The sequence below is a fragment of the Erigeron canadensis genome, chromosome 1, assembly GCF_010389155.1.
Source record: "Erigeron canadensis isolate Cc75 chromosome 1, C_canadensis_v1, whole genome shotgun sequence".
Classification (NCBI taxonomy): Eukaryota; Viridiplantae; Streptophyta; class Magnoliopsida; order Asterales; family Asteraceae; genus Erigeron; species Erigeron canadensis.
The window spans coordinates 46,608,020-46,628,620 of record NC_057761.1 but is presented as its reverse complement, the minus strand read 5'-3'; the positions used below and the strand labels follow the sequence as shown (position 1 = coordinate 46,628,620).

Genomic DNA, 20,601 nt, shown 5'->3' with positions numbered 1-20,601 from the left:
CATGTGAGATACCATGACGACGTCGATTTCAAATTAAATAAGTGTGTAAGAAAATAATATTACGATACTGCGCAAAGTATATAAGATGATACTAGGCTTAATATTAGTACAATGTGTAGATTAATTATGTATGAGTGTATGATTTTTCTAATATATCCTTTCTCAATCGAAGTAAAAATTGGGAAATGATGAATCAACCTAAAAATCCTCCTAATAGTTTTTCACTAATTCTCTTATATTATCTCATTCTTTGATTTTAACAAATGTAACAATCTTATAATTAAGAGATTGTTTAAGCCATTTAGTTAGGAGAATCAATAGCACTTTTAAAAATGAGAATAGTTTATACGTGACATGGAAGCATTCGAATCTGAGTAGTTTTGTGCCATTACCTAGAAAAAATGGTTCTAGCTTAAATTTTAGAGTCAGCGCTTGAAACTGTGGAAACTTTTTTACAAACACAAAGTCAACCTGCTCAAATATAGAAACCAAGAATGAAGGAAAGAATTTTGCACCATTCATGAATCAATTGGTGAAGTTGGGGAACAGATCAAATAGGTACACATACAAAGGAATTTGTTCTCAATAAATGCCTACAGAATTATCACTGTCATACACTTTGCTTTACTGTAAATCACAAAGATCACTTGTTTCATCATACAAATAAGGCGCTATTAAGTGCTTTTCCGCTTCCTTTTACGAATCTCATACGTGAAACTGATGTTCTATTGTTGATCCACTGCACAAAATGAATAGAAATACAGCTTATTAGTTAAACCACTTCCATCAAAAAATGATTATTTTTAAGAATATTATGCCCTGAATTTTGTTATAATTGAATGACAAATACTTCGAAAGTGATTGTATGTAAGTTTATAAATATTGTTTGCTTACTTGTAATTCTCGTGGTTGTTTTTCGATGATTTTGGATATTGTGCTTGTTTGTCACTGCTAGTTGAATCCGAAGTCTTCACCTTTAATAGCCATGTAACTATGTTAGATTGGAGAGACTATAACATTCAGTTGCAAGCAATAAAATTGCAGAGGCTGAAGCCAACCATCCAAATCCCCAGTAAACCATGTTGGTGGGTGAACCTGGGTGCATGCTTTGACCAGTTTTGACCTCTGTACCTAACGTTAAAAACCATCATGAAATTCAACTGCATCATATTTTATCAACCACATGATCATATAGCAGTCCAAATTCATGTATTTGGTTTTGATACACCAGATCTAAGAAATACAATTTCATATATAAGACAAAATAATTAGTCGTCAGCCCAATTGTAATCTAGTCTCTGGAATCCTACCCACTCCCAAGACTACATCGAAAGTTCGAAACAACAGCCATAGCAAACTGAAGTACAAAACACGGGCGAAAGCTAGAGACTCAGGAAATTAATGATGAACAGCATTGGAGCATACCCAATTGATTATGAGATAAATCATATGATGGTTATAGATATATGCAAAAATGTACACCCTAGAAGTCCAAGTACAGTGAAGCAATTTTGCAGCCAAAAGCCCAAAATAGGTGTGAATTCTCATGTCTGTCTTACAGAACCCATTAAAGAGCCAAATATATTTACTATTAGTTAGGGGGAAAAAACTTACTTGGCGACTTATGAGCAGTGAATACAACAGCAACCCCGAATCTGCAGAAAACATACGCAAAATTGGCTTCAAAACAGTCTTCAAATTTGCACAATACAATGTCAAACCAGCTGCAAAATGACCTCGAAACAACCAAGAAACTCTGCACAAAAAACCCCTCAAACAGCAGCTAAAACAGCAAAAAGCTATAACAGAGGTTCCAAACAGTCCCTTAGAAACCTGCAAAAACCTAAGCTATAATACCCTCAAACAGCTAATTTACTACAAGACATATGCATAGACAATAGCAAAATAAACTGCAAAAATCAGCAATAACACAACAAAAAGGGCATCATACTTATCAAATCTCATAGTAATTACCTAGTTCAATGAAGAAGCGACGACAAAACATATATTCTATTATAAAGTAAGTTGAAGCAAACTATAAAATTACCTTTTAAAAGTGGTTTGGAAGTGATGTATGTCTAAAATCGCATATTCCAACTTGTCAAAGCCTTGACACTTATTACCTTAACTACAATCCCTGAGTTGAGCGATGCCGAACTTTGATCTTCCATTGTAAGAGAGCTCGTTATGAGTTGTGACATTGGAATATTGATGGTGTTAGATGCAACTACCCCTGTAAACACATAATACTTGAACATTTGAAGTAGGATACACCACCAATAGAAGCTCTTATCATTTAAAACATACACTGATACACAAATGCTATATGAAAAAAATAATAAGAGACATTAGATATATCTAATTAGCAATCAGCCAATAAAAATGCAACTTTTTTAGAACTTTAATTAAAATGCAATTAGTAACCTAAAAAAAATGCAAATTCAAAAGATTATGTAATTACTTATAGAGGAGCTTTTGAATTCGTAATCCTTGGCCGATTCATTCTGTGGCTCGTAATCCATCATAGGCTAAACAATCATTTGGTTATAGCGAAACTCAGATAACATCAAACTCGTAAAAGAAAAATGAGGATTACTTAGTGATAATCATTCTCGTTATCAAGAAATGATGCAAGAGTAAGTTACATGAAATAAGCCTTCTATCTTTTTATCATTTCAATCTTATTGATATCGTTTCTAGCTAACCTACTTTACCTGGGCAAATAAATCTAGAACTCATACAAAATGTTAAAGTTTCTATCAAGATCAATATTTGACCATTAGGTAAAAGCATGAAAACCATTGATACCTACTTACCATATAAGGACGACAAAACTTTTGTACCCCATAGCCGAAGCCACGCAACCCTCAAAAATAAATCTGCCTAAAACTTGAAAGAAAGGACTATTAATCTGCCTAAAACCTTTAGCCTAATTGATCACCAACAAATCAAATAATAATATAAAACCTAGATAATCAATTATCAAATCATTAGAGGAAAAGCCGAAAGAAAAATGTAGATTTGAAAGATAGTAGAATACCTGACAATTAAAAGCCCAGTGAAATATATCCAAAAAAAAACCGTTAGAAGAACCAGAGCAGAAGGCGATAGAGAGGGAAAGGCGTGTGGGTGATTGGTAGTGTAATGAAAATGTTTGAGAGTCGGCTCTCTCAAAGAAACAACGCGTAACATACTTTGACACTAATCATGTTTATCTCTCTGCCAGCAGATAAACCATAAAGAAAATAAATATAATATAATTAAAGAGACAAAACTAACCAACTCATCTAACACTAATTATTGATCAATATTTAAAACAACAGATACATATATTAATCCAGTGTGATTACTGTTCACATCAGTTTGTATTAATAAAGTGAGTAATTCAAAACTTTACACAACTTTTATATGGGAAATGCTAAATACAGCCCTAAGAGCACGTGCATAAAAAACTTATACCTTCCATATTAAAAGTCCGTCCTCTGATTTTCATGGTAAATGTACAAACAATTTAAGCACCTTAAACACAACCCTAAGGGCTGTATTTAGCAAACCCTTTAATTTATAATAGTCCAATAAATCGCGACAATAACAAATTTTCATTGCGATCGTAACAAAATAGCCAAATTGTTTCGAATTTTTACAAAATAGCCAACAAAATCGCAACAAAAAACCAAAATCGCAAAAAAAAAAAAAATCACAACAAGAAATGCAAAATTGCAACAAAAAATGCCAAAATCGCAACAAAAAGTGGAAATCGCAACTCGCAACAGTTTGACTTTGACTTTTTTTTTTGTTAAGGATACTAGTTTATTATATAATACATGAATACAAAACTTCAAATAAATCTTAAACTTTCATTAATTTAAATCACAATACAACTAAATAAAACATAACATTTATTTAAAACATAAAACATTAAGAAATCAAAACACACAAATACATTAACCTACAACACAAACACCATGGACTGATTTTTTTTTTAATTTGTGTTGTAGGGTAATATATATGTGTGTTTTAATTTCTTAATGCTTTATGTTCTAAATAAATGTTATGTTTTATTTAGTTATATTGTGTTTAAAAATTAATGAAAGCTTAGGGTATATTTGAAGTTTTGTTTTCATATCTTATATAATAAACTAGTATCGTTAAAGGGGGAAAAAGTCAAACTGTTGCGAACTCCGAGTTGCGATTTCCATTTTTTGTTACGATTTTGGCATTTCTTATTGCAATTTGTCATTTCTTGTTGCGATTTTGGCTTTCTTGTTGCGATTTCATTTTTTGTTGCGATTTGTTGGCTATTTTGTGATAACAAAAAACCTTAGCTATTTTGATACGATCGCAACAAAAATTAACTATTGTTACGATTTTCTCTTATTTTTCATATGTTAAATCTCCCCTTTCATACTAAAAAAAACAACTCGAGTGACATCACAAGGTTGACGTGTCGATGAACGAGGTGTGCCACATAGGATTTGTGATATCAAGTTGTATGTTTTTTGAGGTATTTTTAGTGTGTGAAAGAGGGTATTTTGGGTGGATTAATAAAACTTAACTTCCTTGAGAAGCTTTTTTAGTTAATAAAACAATTAATAATAATATATATGGTTATTCAAAAATGGGCGGGCTTTTTTAATTTGAAAGTGGAAAAAGTGTTTGTTGATATGTCAGGACAGGGAGGTGAGGCGGGCTTTTAATTTTCTCTCTCTTATCAGATTCAAATAATTTTTTTAAGAATCTATGTCTTTATCTCTCTCTTTTCTTTTATCAAGTTTCTTTCAAACTCTTTATTGTTTATATCAATTTGATTTTGATGATGAAGAAGACTATGAAGATATTGATTTTGATGAAGAAGATATTGATTTCGATGTAAAAAAAAAAAAGTTTCTGATGTTTCCAAAGTATTCTTTCATATAAATTAGGGTTTTCTTATGATTTTTCCTTTATGATTTTACATTTTATGTTTTAAAATTCAAAGGAGAATACATATTGTTGTCCACCTTTTTTTTTCTCGCCTGTGATTTATTCAACAAAAGAAAATATAATGATTGTGCATATAACTCGATGGCAAAAGTGAAAAAGGCAAGACAATCAATAGGTGTTGATGAAGATTATGTTTTGGGTTGAAAAAGGGTGCGATGATTCAAAAAGAGATTTGTCAATCAATAACACTCATTTTGTAGGTTTGATGGTATGATGCAATTATAAAGGATGATGATATGATGTATTTTTAAGTTGCAAATATAAACATGCTTATTTCTTTGTTGATTTCCTCTAAGAATTTTGTAGGTTTGATACAGGTCATCTTTAAAATTTTCAGATTTGTATATGAATATCAAGTGTTTGGTAAAATGCTTCAATGAATTTCTGGATTTTGATAACCCGCATTGCATTTTGATAGTTGGCTTTTGTTTAAAATTGTTAGAAAAGTGATCAAACCACTAATTGTGAAAGCTTTATAGGTGATGAAATAGTCCTAAACACTAATTTGGGTTATTGTGATGACAAGGTAACTATATTCATATATTATTGTTTCATTCATATATTGAACATTATATGCAGTTTGATAACTTTTGATGGATTTTTAATCATTTCTAAAAGCTACATAATTTAAAAGTTTATTTCTTGTGTTGTTACTTGGAGTCAATTTGGTTTTGTAAGGAGTGGAAGCCCAAGAGATGTCATGGGTTTGTTGTTGTTGTGGCTATTCACTTGAACACCAAGCTGTTTTAATTTAAGTTTAAGACCGATTCATTGTTGGGTTTGTTCATTTTGTAGGAATACCTTTAGTTGGTTAAATGAAACATATGGTGAAGGCTTAAAGGAGGCTCGACTTTAGATTCAGTTTCTCTGCTCATGAAGAATCGCTATTGAAAATTTATATTTCAACAAATGCACAAAAAAATATATTCCAACGGCCGTTAGATTTTGTGACTTATATTTTTTCCTCAAGCTGTAATTTATTATAGTGAAATTGGCTTACTTTTGGAAGCAAAGTGCTTTTGAGACAATTAGACAGGGAGATACACAAGATGTACACTGGTATGTTGTTCAGCACCAAGTTATTAGCGGTAAGAACCAATTTGTGATGAAAAACTACGTGCACCTATGTTCATAAGTTTTATATACTTTTGTTTGTTCCTTTTGATGGGAATACAGAGCTTGAGGACAAAGTGTGACAACTTTTTATCGATTATTAAGTGTGTAAATGAGTTGGTTTATGTTCATACTTTGAGAGCCATGCACTTGGATATATTTATTATAAAGTTTTTTCAATATAGTTAAAGCTAAATAATGGATTTATTATTGTTTTAGGTATAAGCATGAAGTGGATGATATCATAGTAGGGCGTCCTAATAAGGTTAGGAAAATCTGGATACCCTACATCTGTTTCCTTTTATGTTATGGGTCTATTCTTTATCTTGTATTCGTTTATGTAGGTGAAGCTTGCTCAAATGCGGTGGTCACTGGAGATTAATTTTAGCACGATGCGATGTCGATGCTTTCTTCAAGGAATTTATTAATTTTAGCAGATTTGAGGTCTAAAATCTACAATTAAGGGATATTTTTATGGCTGTAAACTTGGAATATATATAAATTTAGATTTCAGTAAACTTGGAATACATATAAATTTGTAACATCCTCAGAGATATTCTTTTGTCGTACTTATTAGGAAACTTGTGAAGCAAAAAAAGGCAGGGCCAACAAAGAACAAAGAAGGGAAGACCACTAATATTAGAGGTAAGTCGGACATTTGAGTATTTAAAACATGTTTTGTAGCTTAATGGCTGACTACGTCATTCCTAATAGGAAACTTCCAAGACGGGGGTTGGGCAGATGGTTTATTCATGTATGTAGCACTACTGTAAAGGCTATTTATCTCTTTTTAAGTAATATATTTATCTTTTTTTAAAAATCCGGCAACTGTAGCTGCTGAGGTTGCAGCTGGCAGTGGTGGTGTAAGATAAGGATGATTTCCCATTCTTTTAGTGGGTTGTAGGTGCTAAGTCACATGCTATTTTGTTTCTTTTTACTGCAGGTAAATGAAAGAAACATGCCTAGAGTTTCTTTGACATAGAGGTATCACTAGATTACTTGAATGAAAGTTAAATGGTTGTTAATGGTTTTTAATGATTATGATTACCTCGATTATTACTTTTGGAGGTGTCAAAATGGACAGGTCTAGTGGGTTAGGTATTGGGTCGAAACACTTTTGGTTGGGTTTAACTCAAACAAGTTGTATGTCAAATTTAGGTAGTTATTATATATATGTATCATTTATCAAATATGAAAATTTTGTGAAATGTGAACTTAAGTTGTTGATAAACCTAAGTTAATGGCTTATGCCATTTAGATTCAAGCTCATATGCCATTTGGGCTCATGTTTAGCTTATGATGTTATTGTTGTTGAAGTAAGAAATTTAGACATAGCTTATTTGATTATTCAAGTGGTATTGAGTTATATTGAATATTGCAGAAAAAGTGATAGAAAAAAATCGGTAGATAAGTATGAGAAGAGGATAGAAGAGTTGGCTCCTCGATGTCAATGTAAGGCTGATGAATTGCTATCAACTTTGGATGACACCTTTTAAGTTCAGCTCGGTTATTTATTGATCTTGCAGCATTTGGTTAGTTGAGTTTAAGGTTGTGAAAGTTAGAATTAGCTTTTATAGATTCTGTCCAAATATAGCAAGAATGAATATTGATGTTGGCATTCATAAATTTAGTCATGTCTTATATTTGTGTTATACTCAGGTTCCAAGACCAGAATTAGAACAGAGTAAGCAAGAGATGCAAGATAAGGTATGTGCATGAAATCGCCTGTTTTAAGTTGCAGAGTCAAAACTCAAAAGCCGAAAGCTTGAACCTTTTTCATGTCATTTACTACTGGGTGTTTGAATTTGCATTTTTCAATGTAGTATTTATTATCAGAACCATTGGTCTTTATCGAGTATAGCCAGTGTACTACAACCAAGTAGATATTATGATTCAGACAATCTTTTTAACATATAGTTATGCCATTTAGGCCACTGATGTGAAGCTGGCATCGGTGTTCATCGCTCTAAAGTAGAATGAGAAAGTAAGTTTAGTTATCAATTTTTAAAAGTTAATTTGGAATTTTTGTATTATTACAGATTAAAGCTCATGATGTGAGTTCGTTAGCTAAGTGTCTGCTGAATTGTAGACTTTTGTTAACACCTGCAGGACCAGATTGCAGGACATGGAAAAATATCAAGAAGTAATGGATAATATTTTATAAGGTTAATAATACAGGTCGTATTAGTATTGTTACATTTATAATATGATTGAAGTACAAGACCTAAATTACAAGGCCTCTTTTATTTAAATTTCATTTTGATAGTTGTTGGACTATGTAATTGTATACATGGATGATTTGTGTAGTTGTAATATAAAAAATGTTATATATAATACAGATTTGATCATATATATATATATATATATTATAACACGCTTTTATAGGTTATCTAATGTTATTTCATTCCAAAATTTGTTTTACATTACCTATAAATGTATATGTCTCAAATATTTGGTCCTACTTTTGATTAACTTAATGAACTAATAACAAACTAATTAGAAACCGATTTATTAAAACTTAGTCGCATTTTCCACGGGATAAAAATTTAATAAATAGAAAAGTTCCACGCTAAGTTTATTTTATCATTAATCTACAAAAAACCCATTCAGGGGTTTGATGGTAAAGCCACCTAATTATTAGGTCAACCAACGAGAAGAGTCCCAACTACAAACATCACATAGTCTTCCACTTAGGATTTATTGTTCAACACCTTTTGTTATCAACCTTAAAATTATTACCCTTTGTGATTTCCACTTTGAAACTAACCATAAAGAATTAAAACCTTTTGACAATTTAACTCTCTTATTCTTTTTGGTCCAATACAAAATAAACTAAACTATGGATGTTTTCAAGGTGCATTCATAAAATCGAAAGATATATATATTATATTCACACATATAATTTACATGCTCATATTACCAAACACTAATAGGGAGTAAATCAAGTTAAATCCGACCCATAATGCTTATTATTGCTTGTTAGTTCTAAACAAGTTGTACAACTCAATCTGCCATCTCTAGCTGATAAGATATCAATGGTTTATAGCGTTGAAGTACATTAGATTAATTTAAAATTCCCCCCCCCCCCCCCCCCCCCCCCCCTTTTTTTTTTTTTCTTGTTTCTTATTGACCATTTATATAAAATCATAAAGAAACGAAAGTTACAAAATTTTATGAAAAAATTAAGCGCCTATGGTCATTCTTGTTAAACTATGCGAACAAAATGGCCTTAAATGTATGCTGTTTACTTTATTCGAAAGTTCTTATTTACTATTAGTATAAACCTAAACATATATATAACATGAAAGAGACTACAAAGCCCAAACCTAGTGGTTCACCCACCATAGAACATCTCCATCAAAAACTAGTAATCAGAAAGAGAAAGATGGCTCAAAAGAATCTTCCAATTATCAAACTCTCATCTTTCTTGTACACTCATCTTATCTATTTCTAAACATAATAATATATAATAACTTATTAGAAAAATAATTTATTATTTATATACTTATATACTTATAATAATATTTGTTACATTAATTTCTTTCAATCTTAGTCAAAGTTTTCGAACATATCATTAATCACCATTCTTATTATGTAAATATATACTAGTGTTCAGGCCCGTCCAATAGATGTAGTCTTAAAATATATTAATCAAAACTAAAAAATAGGAATTCAAGTATCTATAATATAACTAAAAGAGGGAATTGGGGGTACACTTGTTTATTTTTAAATTGGGTGAAATTGTAAATTGGTGATGGAAATCCAAAAAGTGTAAATTAGTTATTTTTAAGTGTAAATTGGTGATGGAAAGCTAAAAAAATATAATTACTTATTTTTAAATTGGGTTAAAGTGTAAATTGGTGATGAAAAATCAAAAAGTGTAAGTTAATTATTTTTAAATAGGGTTAAAGTGTAAATTAGTGATGGAAAACCAAAAAGTGTAAATTAATTATTTTAGATTGGGGTGAAAGTGTAAATTGATTATGGAAAACCAAAAAGTATAAATTAATTTAGATTAATATTAAAAAATTTAAAGAATTAATAAGGAGTAAGGATTAGACTCTAGGAGCGGGATTAGGGGTGCCAAGTGTACCCCAACCCCCTCTTTTAGTTATATTATTAAAGATATCTTTGTTATAACATATTCATTTATTTCAATTTGTCACCCTTTCATTCCAAAATAATTATTCTTCTTAGTTAATTACTATAATAAGAAACCACATATATATGTTAAAAAAGGTTAATTATCACAAATATATATATTCAAAAATTATTAATATCAATTATGGAGAAATAATAAACATCGTGTGATCACCTATAAGACAGTATGTTTAATGTTATCAGAAAATCATATTCTATATCATAACCCTTAAAGTGGTTATGTGCAATTATGTAAATAATTTATGGGAAAATAATTCGTACTGCACTACTTTACCTATTTTAGGTAGTGTCATGTTAAAAAAAGTTACAAATTAAACATTTGAATTTGATAAACATATAAAACCTTTCCTGAATTTTGCATAATCCCCCCTAAATTTTATATAATTTCCCCCTGTTTTATCTAAGATAGGTATTACATGTTTTACCTAAACTTTTCCCATAATTTATACATGTAAATATGTTTTTTTTTTTGTAAAGTACATGTAAATATGTATAAAAATTTAATTAGGGAAACCTAGTTAGCTTGTTTGACACATAGTCGTATTTATTAATAATTAATTTAATAAAGCTATTATCATGGTCCATATAAATAGTTGGATTCATGCTTGTCGATACAACTTTAAGAATTCAACGAATCCAAACTCTTTAACCAAAAAAGCCCCTTATTTTTACAACTAACCATGTTTCGGGTTTTCAGTTACAACTATGCCGCCTTCTTCTTCATAACCTTTTTATCTCTTTTTCTTTGCATCTTTCCCGCCAGAACCGGTCCGGACAACTTCTTATTTTCCGCTAATCCCTCACCAAACGCCACGTGGCAAAACTTCATCAGCTTCATCGACGCTGGCAAGGGCACAAACTTCTCTGGCATGTCTGAACTCAAAAAGTACTTCCACAAATTCGGGTACCTTGAATTTGACAACTTCACAGACATATTTGACGAAAACTTAGAATCCGCGGTGTTAAAATACCAAAAGAATTTAGGATTAACAGTGTCTGGGAAACTCGACCCAGACACTGTTAACCAAATTATGTCACCACGCTGTGGCGTGAGTGACGAAACTATTAGAAGCAAAAATCAGAATATACACGTGACTAAACACTATGCGTATTTTAGCGGAGAGCCGCGATGGGGGAGTTCGTCTAGATTAACTTTGACATATGCTTTTTCGAGAAATCATATGATTGATTACATAAGTGTTGATGATATACAAGAAGCGTTTAAAAGATCTTTTTCAAGATGGTCGTCCGTTATACCAGTGAATTTTACTGAAACAGAGGACTATCCATCCTCAGATATTAAAATCGCCTTTCATAAAGGCAATCACGGGGATGGGGAGCCTTTTGATGGAGTATTGGGAGTACTGGCCCACGCGTTTTCACCGGAAAACGGTAGGCTTCATTTAGATGAAGCGGAAACATGGGCCGTTGATTTCAAATCGACTAAATCAAAAACCGCGGTTGATTTGGAATCCGTTGCGACACATGAAATCGGACATATACTTGGGTTGGCTCATTCTTCGGTTAAAGATGCAATTATGTACCCGAGTTTGAGCCCGAGAACGAAGAGAGTGGATCTTAAGATTGATGATGTTGAAGGAATTCAAGCGTTGTATGGGTCAAACCCGAATTTTCAATACAATTCTTTGATGGAATCTGATATTTCTTCGGGTTGGATTATTACAGCATCTTTTAAGTGGTTAACTTGTTTGGTTCTACTTGTAAGGTTGTTATTATGACACAAATTTTCTCTTTTGATTTTTTTTAAGTGGGCTTTTATTCAAGTCCTCATACATTTAATTAGTCTTTATGTTATTGTAAAAAAGGTTAGACATTTAGCAATATACTGTTTTCTGTTTTTTTAAACTGTTAGTGTTATGTATGTTACTTTCATGAAAAGGTAGCACTGATATACTCATTCGTGCAATTTATTTGTGGTGTGATGTTTTAGTGTTTATTACAGCATGTTATTACATATACTGATCTACTAAAAAATTGTTATATTTGTCATTTTAAGCCCTTAAAAGACAAAAACTTTGAAGTGAAGTTTTGTTTGCACACATGAAAATAACTTGAGCATGATAAGATAACGATGTTGTTAGAATTATGTGGTGGATTGGTTTGATGGATAACCAATTAGCCATGTAGTTTTAAGGGTTGAAATGGTTAGATTTTAATGTGTTTTTGTTAAAGGTTTGAATTTTGAAATCTTTTTAACATTCCAAAACATCATGAAAGGATATGAAAACCAGCCACAAAATTTGTTGTGCACATGTCAATTAAAAACTTATATTTTTTTTAAAAATTAATTTAACACCGCAAATAAAGATAATCACCTGTTTTATTGTTATCTTATGATGAAATAAGTTAACTATACGATATAAAAATGTATATCAGTGAAAATTGACATTAGAAGACGTAAGTATATGATTTTTGGTAGCTGCAATTTTATTTTATTTTTATAATGTTTTTAATTCTTTTCCCCTGTTGTATCTTATCATTGTTTCAAGTCATCTATGAAAATAGTGTTGATATCTTATTCAAATCATATTTGTATTGTATATAAAATTATTAAATGATTATTTTGGAATTAATTTTTCTCATATATATATATATATATATATTAGAACGGTAAAAATTTTAGCCTTTTCAAGTCATCCTCAACTTACACTATCTTAAAACATTGCCATGTAAAATTTTATCCTACGTGGCATCTCCATGTTTTTTTACAACAATTATAATACATAAATAAATAAAAATAGATTAAGAAATTTGGCAACAAAATTTTAATCCCAATTATTTATAACAACATATTAAGAATAAATTTAGGAAATTATCTAATATTATATTAAATTACATACTAACCATAAAAAAATCATAAAGAAGAATATTTATTTTTATATCCATAATTACAAATGAATTATTACTTAAATAATATTACAAAAATATAAAAATAAAAATATCTACCATAATTTCGTTTTTTTTTTGCTTCCATATCTAACTTCACATGTAAATTACTTTTAATATTCTCTTACTTTTTTTATTGATTAGCCATGAGCATGTAATCGTGTTTTACATATTATATAATCACTTATTAGAGTTAGCTTCTAAATATAATATTTTCATCAATTACCATTTGTTTCGACATAATTATAACAGACATCATTATATATTTTTCAATTGTAGTGAAATAAACAACACAATAAAATTATGCTAACTAAACAAATTTTTTGGTTATAAATATCAATATTACAAACTTTAAAATATTAATTAAATAACCGCACAACGTGCCGGTAAAAACCTTAGTGTGTGTATATATATATATCTATACTATATAAACAAACTACTCTCCCTAAAATTTAATACTCTACCTTTAAAATCTCCAATTTACCATTTTAATCTATATTATCATAAAATACTTTATTCTTGGAATTTCAAAAATACCCTTAAAAAAACCTTACACGTGTCCCTTTTCTTTCCTTAAGTTGCTCACATAGTATACTAAAATACACACATGCGTTACCGAATTTAATAATCAATCAACATAAAAAAAGCTCACTCTAAAAATAATAACGGTGGTAAGAAACACTTGAGTTAAATCATACATTCATGTAATAACACGGTACAACTACTTAACCAGCGTTTTTTTCCTATATCCCGCTGCATCGGGCGGGTACAAGGCTAGTATAAAGATAGTTGTTTAATGAAATCTAAAAAGAATATAGCATATACTGTATGTAATAGTTTATAAAAACTTAAGATAATTCTCTAAGTCATGTATTCTCACTTTTTTGTTTGCTGTATTTTCAAAGAGACCATCGGCAGTTAAATTTGCTCAATCTGTTTTTACAAGATAATGATTTGTGTTTTTTCATAAGAAGAAAGGAAAAAGTGGTTGATGAAACATATTTGGTTTTCGTTAATGATAATTAATAAAAAAAACTATTTCTTTTTATAAATTAACATAAATTATATGAAGGAAAAATGAAAAAAAATGTCGTGCCTTCGGACGGCTTAGTTGGGAATTTCTCCTCTTACGGTGACAACGTAAGTTAGATCGCGAGCAAATGAAAAGATTAAAAGAAAATGACATAAGGTCGAAACAACGCGCTAATATTTCCACTCCGTTTTAGTAATCTAGTTGTTTTTATACAATTTTGCAAAAAAGATTTGCCAATTTGACTTTATTTAAATCATGATTTTTTCCAAAAAAAAATTATGTAAAAAAAAAGGTTAAAACACGAGTTACAAAAGAAAGTTTCTTGTTAACCCCTATACCCACAAACTTGTACAAGCAAACCTAAAACCCTAGCCTCCTTCTCACCCTGCTTTCGGTGGTTCTTCTATCCCTTTTAACCGGTGAAAAAAATATATAAACGTAACAATATAATCAAGATGCTATAATCACATATTTCTTATTATCTGATTGATTTTTTTCAAATTATGCAAACCTAAAACCCTTTGCCACTATTTTATTATCTGATTGTTTTTTTTTCAAATTATGCAGCAACAATATTCAGAAGATAGTGAATAAATGGAGATAAATGTGAAGAATATAGCATTTGATCTTGATTTTCATCCATCCAATCAGTTAGTTGCTGTTGGTTTAATTACTGGCAAGCTTTTTGTGTAAGTCCATCATTCCTCTTTTTATATGCTTTTATTTCAATGTACATAATACTAGGGTTGCACAATTGATTTGAGCGGTCGTGTTCGGGGCTAATGTAATATGTCGGTATAATCCATGAAGTTTTAGCTATTAGAAACTTGCTTATATATTTGAAGAATGAATTTTGTTAATTAGTATATATGCTTCATTGAGTTTGACATAGGGGTGTAAATGGTCAACATCGACCTGACTTAGATAAGTTTTTATTACTGTGATCGCGCTCAAACTTAAGTATTTCATTCTTGTTTGAGTTCAAGTTCGATACTCGTTTAGTCAATTATAAAAAAAAAAGTTAGTTATTTTGTAAGCTTGGATTGCTTGCGTATGTCATCCATAAACTTGTATAATCGTTCTAAATTGACCTTGAAATAAACTAATTCTATATATTAAAAACTTATAAAACTTTGAGTAGGTTGTTCAGTTTGCCTGATTTGTTAAGCGCAATTAGCCGTTCAAATTGGGAAAATTAAACGAGCTTTTGGATACTATAGCCGAATATTAGTTTTCCAAGCTCGTATCATGAAGCTACCCGAGGATCAAGTTGTGTTCAAGCTCGACTTAAACTCTAAAAGTAGCAAGCTCGAACTAGTTCTAAACTAGCTTTAGATCAAGTAGATCATTAGTTGCTTGACCTATTAATACTCCTAATTGAACTCAGTCATGCATCAACTATCACATATAGTGATCTTAGCCTAATGTCTGTAAGCCGATCAGGCCTCACTCAGCTTATTTGCAAGGTGCTTGAATGTTATTTAACTCAATATTGTTTATACCTTACAGATATCGATATGCTGAAGATTCAGAACCACAAAGGTAACTATCTGATTCCAAGAAGACACATATTTTATGGAAGTTGTAAGATTTTGGTGAAAATGGTTCACTATACCACAAACACTGTCAACGACTTTTATTTTGCCAATGGAAAATGTGTATCATATGAATTTGTGAAAATGGTTAACCAAAAGTCTACCACAATGACACAGATCATACATGTAAAAACCATAAGTTCAAGTAGTTTATGGGGATGAATTATCAATTTTGGAGTGACATTAATCACCGAGTTAAAAGTTTCAAATAATATTTGCTTCGATCTCAACTCGAATCCAAGCCTTATCTTTGAAGTTAGAAACTGATTCCTCGGAGGTCAAACATAGATTATTGTAGATAATATATTCTGAATATGGCGGATATAACTGGAGATATGTGTTGATGTTATTCATGCTCATACTTTGTTAAATGCTTAAATCTGGGTTTCTTCTGATAAATATCATTTTAGGGTCTTGAAGGTTCGTGCACACAGTGAATCTTGTAGAGCCGTTAGGTTCATCAATGAAGGCCGTGGTAATGCACATCAACGTTGCTTATATAATGTTAAACCTTGATTATTAATTCGGCCGACTAAGTAAAATTGCTTATTGTTTGTTTTTCACGTCATCAGTAATCCTCACGGGATCTCCCGACTGTTCCATCTTGGCTACTGATATTGAAACAGGATCTCCAGTTGCACGTCTTGAAAATTGTCATGAGTAGGTATCCTAATTTCCTGCAAAAGTTGTAGGCTATTTAGTTATTCCTAAGATTTACTCGAAGTTTTTTTCTTGTTTGTAGGAAAGCTGTTAACCGATTGGTCAATCTCACAGAAACAACAATTGCTTCTGGAGGTGATGAAGGGTGTATAAAGGTTTCTTATTCTATTTCATAATTGTATCTAAATCTTATAGTAATCAGTAATCACTTACTTGGTGTATAAAGGTCAATCTCAACCGACTTCTACCTAATTTAATACTTATTTTTCTGCCACATTTGTAATGTGTAGGTCTGGGATACAAGACAACAATCTTGCTGCAATTCATTTCAAGTTCATGAGGAGTACATTACTGATATGACCCTCGAGCCTGTTTCCATGAAACTTCTAGGAACTAGGTAATTGTCTTTCGTTTTGTGAACCCAAAATGTTTTTTTTTTTAACATCTGCTTAGATTGTGAGTTATCTGCTAGTTTTTCATTGTAATCAAAACACCTTTGTATATAATCTTAAAATGATAAAAAGGGATCAGTTTAACACTCAAAAATCGAGTCTGTGTATCTGTGGGAATGTCAGAAGAGGGATTATTATTAATATAAGCACTTTTTTTTTATCAGCTGTCTGATTTTTTTTTTTTTTATAAACTAGTTACATTTAGTGCAAATTGCTTAAAAAAGGATGATTAATGTTCTTTTCGCATCAAAGGCTGCAGTCAATTTAGCGACAATAAAAGGGGTCACCAATCAATTCTAAACAAAAAGGTGGTCGCTAAACATATAAGGGTATAAAATAGTTACATTTAGTGCAAATTGCTTAAAAAAGGATGATTAATGTTCTTTTCGCATCAAAGGCTACAGTCAATTTAGCGACAATAAAAGGGGTCACCAATCAATTCTAAACAAAAAGGTGGTCGCTAAACATATAAGGGGGTAAGACACTGTTCAAATGTGGTGGTTTTATGGCACTCCTTTATATGTTTCAAAATGATCAGTAACCCCGTTTATTGTCGCAAAATCAACATTACCCCATTATTACAAAAATAAACATTAACTACCCCTTTTTATGTAATTTGCTTTTACCTTTATTTGGAAGTATCCAATGTGTTCACCTTGATTTATCATATTGTGTTTTTTCTTTTTCTTACATTCAACCTATCTAGTGGAGATGGCACTCTATCTGTTTGTAACCTGCGAAGTAACAAGGTATGTCTTTTTTAAGGGTGTTTATCTAAAGATAATATTTTCAAAGATGTTATAATAAATATTGTTTGCTGCACCTTTTTGTTTGTAGGTTCAAACTCGTTCAGAGTTTTCTGAAGATGAGCCATTATCAATAGTAATAATGAAGGTATGAATGTGCTATTTTTTCTTCTTTTTTAAATTATAATGTTGTTATATTGCAGTCAAGTTTTGTTAGTAACTTATGCTGTTTGTTTGTTTGAAACTCAGAACGGCCGAAAAGTTATATGTGGCACTGAAAGCGGAACGATGTTATTATACTCTTGGGGTTTTTTCAAGGATTGCAGGTATTCTGAATGCTAAATGTATGTTATTTGCAATTGCAATATGATTTTTCATTTGAACTTCAGTCTTTTGTTCAAAAGAAAACTTAATCAGTCTATATTTCCAGTGACCGGTTTACCGTTCTATCTCCAAACCCAGTAAATGTGTTGTTAAAGGTGAGTTTAGTTTATTGTCATTATAATGGTGGCATAAGAATTGAAAGTTGTAATTACAAAATACTGATTATACCTTTTCGTATTTCTTTAGCTTGATGAAGAGAGGGTTATTGCTGGAACCGAAAATGGTCTCATCAGGTGAGAAGTCCGTTTTAATTTGTTACCTTGTTTAATTGAATTTCTTTCTTTGAGATTTAAACTTTTATCCGTATTGTGTTTAGTTTGGTAGGTATATTGCCCAACAGAATAATTCAGCCAATTGCAGAGCACTCAGAGTATCCTGTGGAACGTCTTGGTAAGCCTTGTTTACATATTGAGCATCCATTCTATATTTGTCTTCATATGCTTGAATCTATCTGAAAATGGGTCAATTTGGGTGATAGTAATTGCTAACGTGCTGAAAGTTGATAATATGAAACTTGGTTATATAAGTAAAACATGTCAAATGAGTTAGAAGTTAACCAAGCATAGAAAGTGTTTACAGCTACATCTATTAATTAGTTTTTTGTGCCTTTGTTGAAATTATGCATAATTTTTTTTATTTATATATGATATGACCTGAAAAAGATATATAAAATGTTAAATGGTCAACCCTGCCTGCCCATTTTGCCACACCTATGCTGTGTATGCGTTGAGAAAGGTCAACCCTTCTCTTGTTTTGCTCCCTTTGGAGAGGAAACGTCGGGTTGTTGTTATTTGTTAAGCTAGCTGATGCATTTGGGTATAATTTTTGTGATACACCCAATTACCCAAAAAATGTTCAACTGACCAGGGATAGCTGCTGTGTAAATGGCTGCAGGTCGCAAAATGGACGGGTTAAATAACAGGTTATTCTAGTACTGAAATTTGTCAGGCTTTTTTTTAACAAATAGTTGGTGTGCCAGATACGGAAAAAAGTTACTCCGTATATTGTAATAAAAAATGTTAATATACTTTAGCTCTTATTAATTAGGTGATGTTTGACATGTTCCCTTTTAGGCTAAATCTATTATTTCTATTTATTTATCCCTTACCCATTCGAACTAGATGAGTAAAATGGTTGAAAAATCCTACATGTTTCAAAATGACTTAAGGTCTGGGAGGTGACTTTTATTCGTCTTTGAATACCTATCTTGAAACAATTTTTGTCATTAATGTGTGTTTTCCTGTTTTAGCGTTTTCTCATGATAAAAAGTTGCTTGGAAGCATATCACATGACTCGACATTGAAGGTGTGTTTTCCCTTATTATCCCGATATCTTATTGATTGGATAACTGACCAATTGACGCCATTTCTGGTTTGCAGCTGTGGGATATAGATAGTCTCCTGCAAGAAGGTTCTGGAAAGAAAGGAGAGGGTAAATCAGCTGCCGCTGACAGTGATGACGATGAGATGGATATGGATACTGATGATATTCCTCAACAATCTTCTAAAGGTAGCCTTTTTGTTTGTCATTTTTGACTTTTCGTCTTGTTATGGTAGGTAAAATAAACTAATTAAAATTCCTGTCATTTTCCCAACAATAGCTTTAATGAATCAGGCCAGAAAATCTTGACATTTCTTGACGAGTTGACACTCGTTTATTTATGCATAAGTATATTAAACATTTAAACCTTCCATGAATCTTTTTTCTGCTTTGTATATAAAAACACAATGATGGTACTTTTACTATTGTAATTAAAAAAGAAGAATTATAGTACTCGCCTAGAACAAGTATAAAGCGAATAAAGGAAGTAGTTATCAGGGGATTAAAATGTCGCTTCATGTTTTTGCTGCTTTTAGGTACCAAGAGGAAAAATAATGGAGGAGCTCGAGGCCTTGATAACACAAGTGATTTCTTTGCGGATTTATGATCTTGTGAAGTTGGATGTTAATGAAAACGTGCAAAAAGCGTTTGTTCTTTTTGTTTCTAAAGTTATTAACAAAGATTAGTTGTCTGAATACACTTATATTTGTTATACAAGATCTTTCTATTTGTTTTTTTTTTTTTTTTTAACGTTCAAAAGAACTTTTATTAATCAAAATAACCTAGCGAGTTGCTAGGGGAACAAGTCCAGGTACAAGAACAGGGAGAGAAAAAAGAGAAACAGGTATTCAGAGATGCTATATATTAAAAAAGAGAAACAGGTTTTTTTCTATTTGTTAATTATATTTGGGGTTTCTGAAAAGTCTCATTAATAGCAGACTGTTGCATATCGGATATATTAGCTTTCTTTCTCTCTGGGCATAATCCCGTTCTGTCTGGTATCCTTGTATGATTCTTACACGTGTGTTCAGGATAGTTAGCTTCTCACTAGTGTTGCGATTTAAGGCTTTAACACGGATTTATGTAGAGGAGGGATTTTGCAATCGAGATGCCGTGAGCCGGGTAACACAATATGCTTCTCTATATTAATTTTACCAAACCCCCTAGGTTCTCCATTTCAACCCCACCATCACCGCTGACCCCGGCTAGAAACTATTAGTAGTAACTATTAAAGTGATTAAAACCAG

The 20,601-nt window shown here is 31.2% G+C and overlaps 2 protein-coding genes and 1 long non-coding RNA gene across 10 annotated transcripts; 2 read left to right on the top strand and 1 right to left on the bottom strand.

Annotated features, from left to right (window-relative positions):
* Positions 1 to 495: 495 nt before the first annotated feature.
* Positions 496 to 3,210, bottom strand: LOC122602973. Of its 6 annotated transcripts, XR_006324428.1 has the most exons (6): positions 3,041 to 3,210; positions 2,817 to 2,929; positions 2,048 to 2,233; positions 1,615 to 1,833; positions 895 to 1,131; positions 496 to 739 (listed from the first exon to the last, which is right to left on the bottom strand). It is a non-coding gene; the product is annotated as an uncharacterized LOC122602973 (long non-coding RNA). The 6 variants fall into 6 exon arrangements; XR_006324427.1 differs by lacking the exon at positions 2,817 to 2,929 and having other exon boundaries at positions 3,041 to 3,207; XR_006324429.1 differs by lacking the exons at positions 2,817 to 2,929; positions 3,041 to 3,210 and adding an exon at positions 2,462 to 2,707.
* Positions 3,211 to 10,896: 7,686 nt separating this feature from the next.
* On the top strand, positions 10,897 to 12,084 carry LOC122585844 (metalloendoproteinase 1-MMP-like). Its single transcript, XM_043757966.1, has one exon. It carries the CDS (start codon positions 10,938 to 10,940, stop codon positions 11,994 to 11,996), a length of 1,059 nt encoding a protein of 352 aa, XP_043613901.1. The 5' UTR covers positions 10,897 to 10,937; the 3' UTR covers positions 11,997 to 12,084.
* Positions 12,085 to 14,533: 2,449 nt separating this feature from the next.
* Positions 14,534 to 20,093, top strand: LOC122578656 (WD repeat-containing protein 55). Of its 3 annotated transcripts, none has more exons than XM_043750675.1 (16): positions 14,534 to 14,616; positions 14,765 to 14,886; positions 15,707 to 15,739; positions 16,203 to 16,267; positions 16,365 to 16,452; positions 16,535 to 16,607; positions 16,743 to 16,849; positions 17,611 to 17,653; positions 17,742 to 17,798; positions 17,900 to 17,976; positions 18,081 to 18,129; positions 18,221 to 18,267; positions 18,351 to 18,424; positions 19,284 to 19,339; positions 19,414 to 19,543; positions 19,891 to 20,093. In XM_043750675.1, exons 2-16 carry the CDS (start codon positions 14,792 to 14,794, stop codon positions 19,959 to 19,961), a joined length of 1,065 nt encoding a protein of 354 aa, XP_043606610.1. In that variant the 5' UTR covers positions 14,534 to 14,616; positions 14,765 to 14,791; the 3' UTR covers positions 19,962 to 20,093. The 3 variants fall into 3 exon arrangements, with proteins under 3 accessions (XP_043606610.1, XP_043606601.1, XP_043606619.1); XM_043750666.1 differs by having other exon boundaries at positions 14,539 to 14,635; XM_043750684.1 differs by having other exon boundaries at positions 14,560 to 14,591.
* The last annotated feature ends 508 nt before the right edge of the window (positions 20,094 to 20,601 follow it).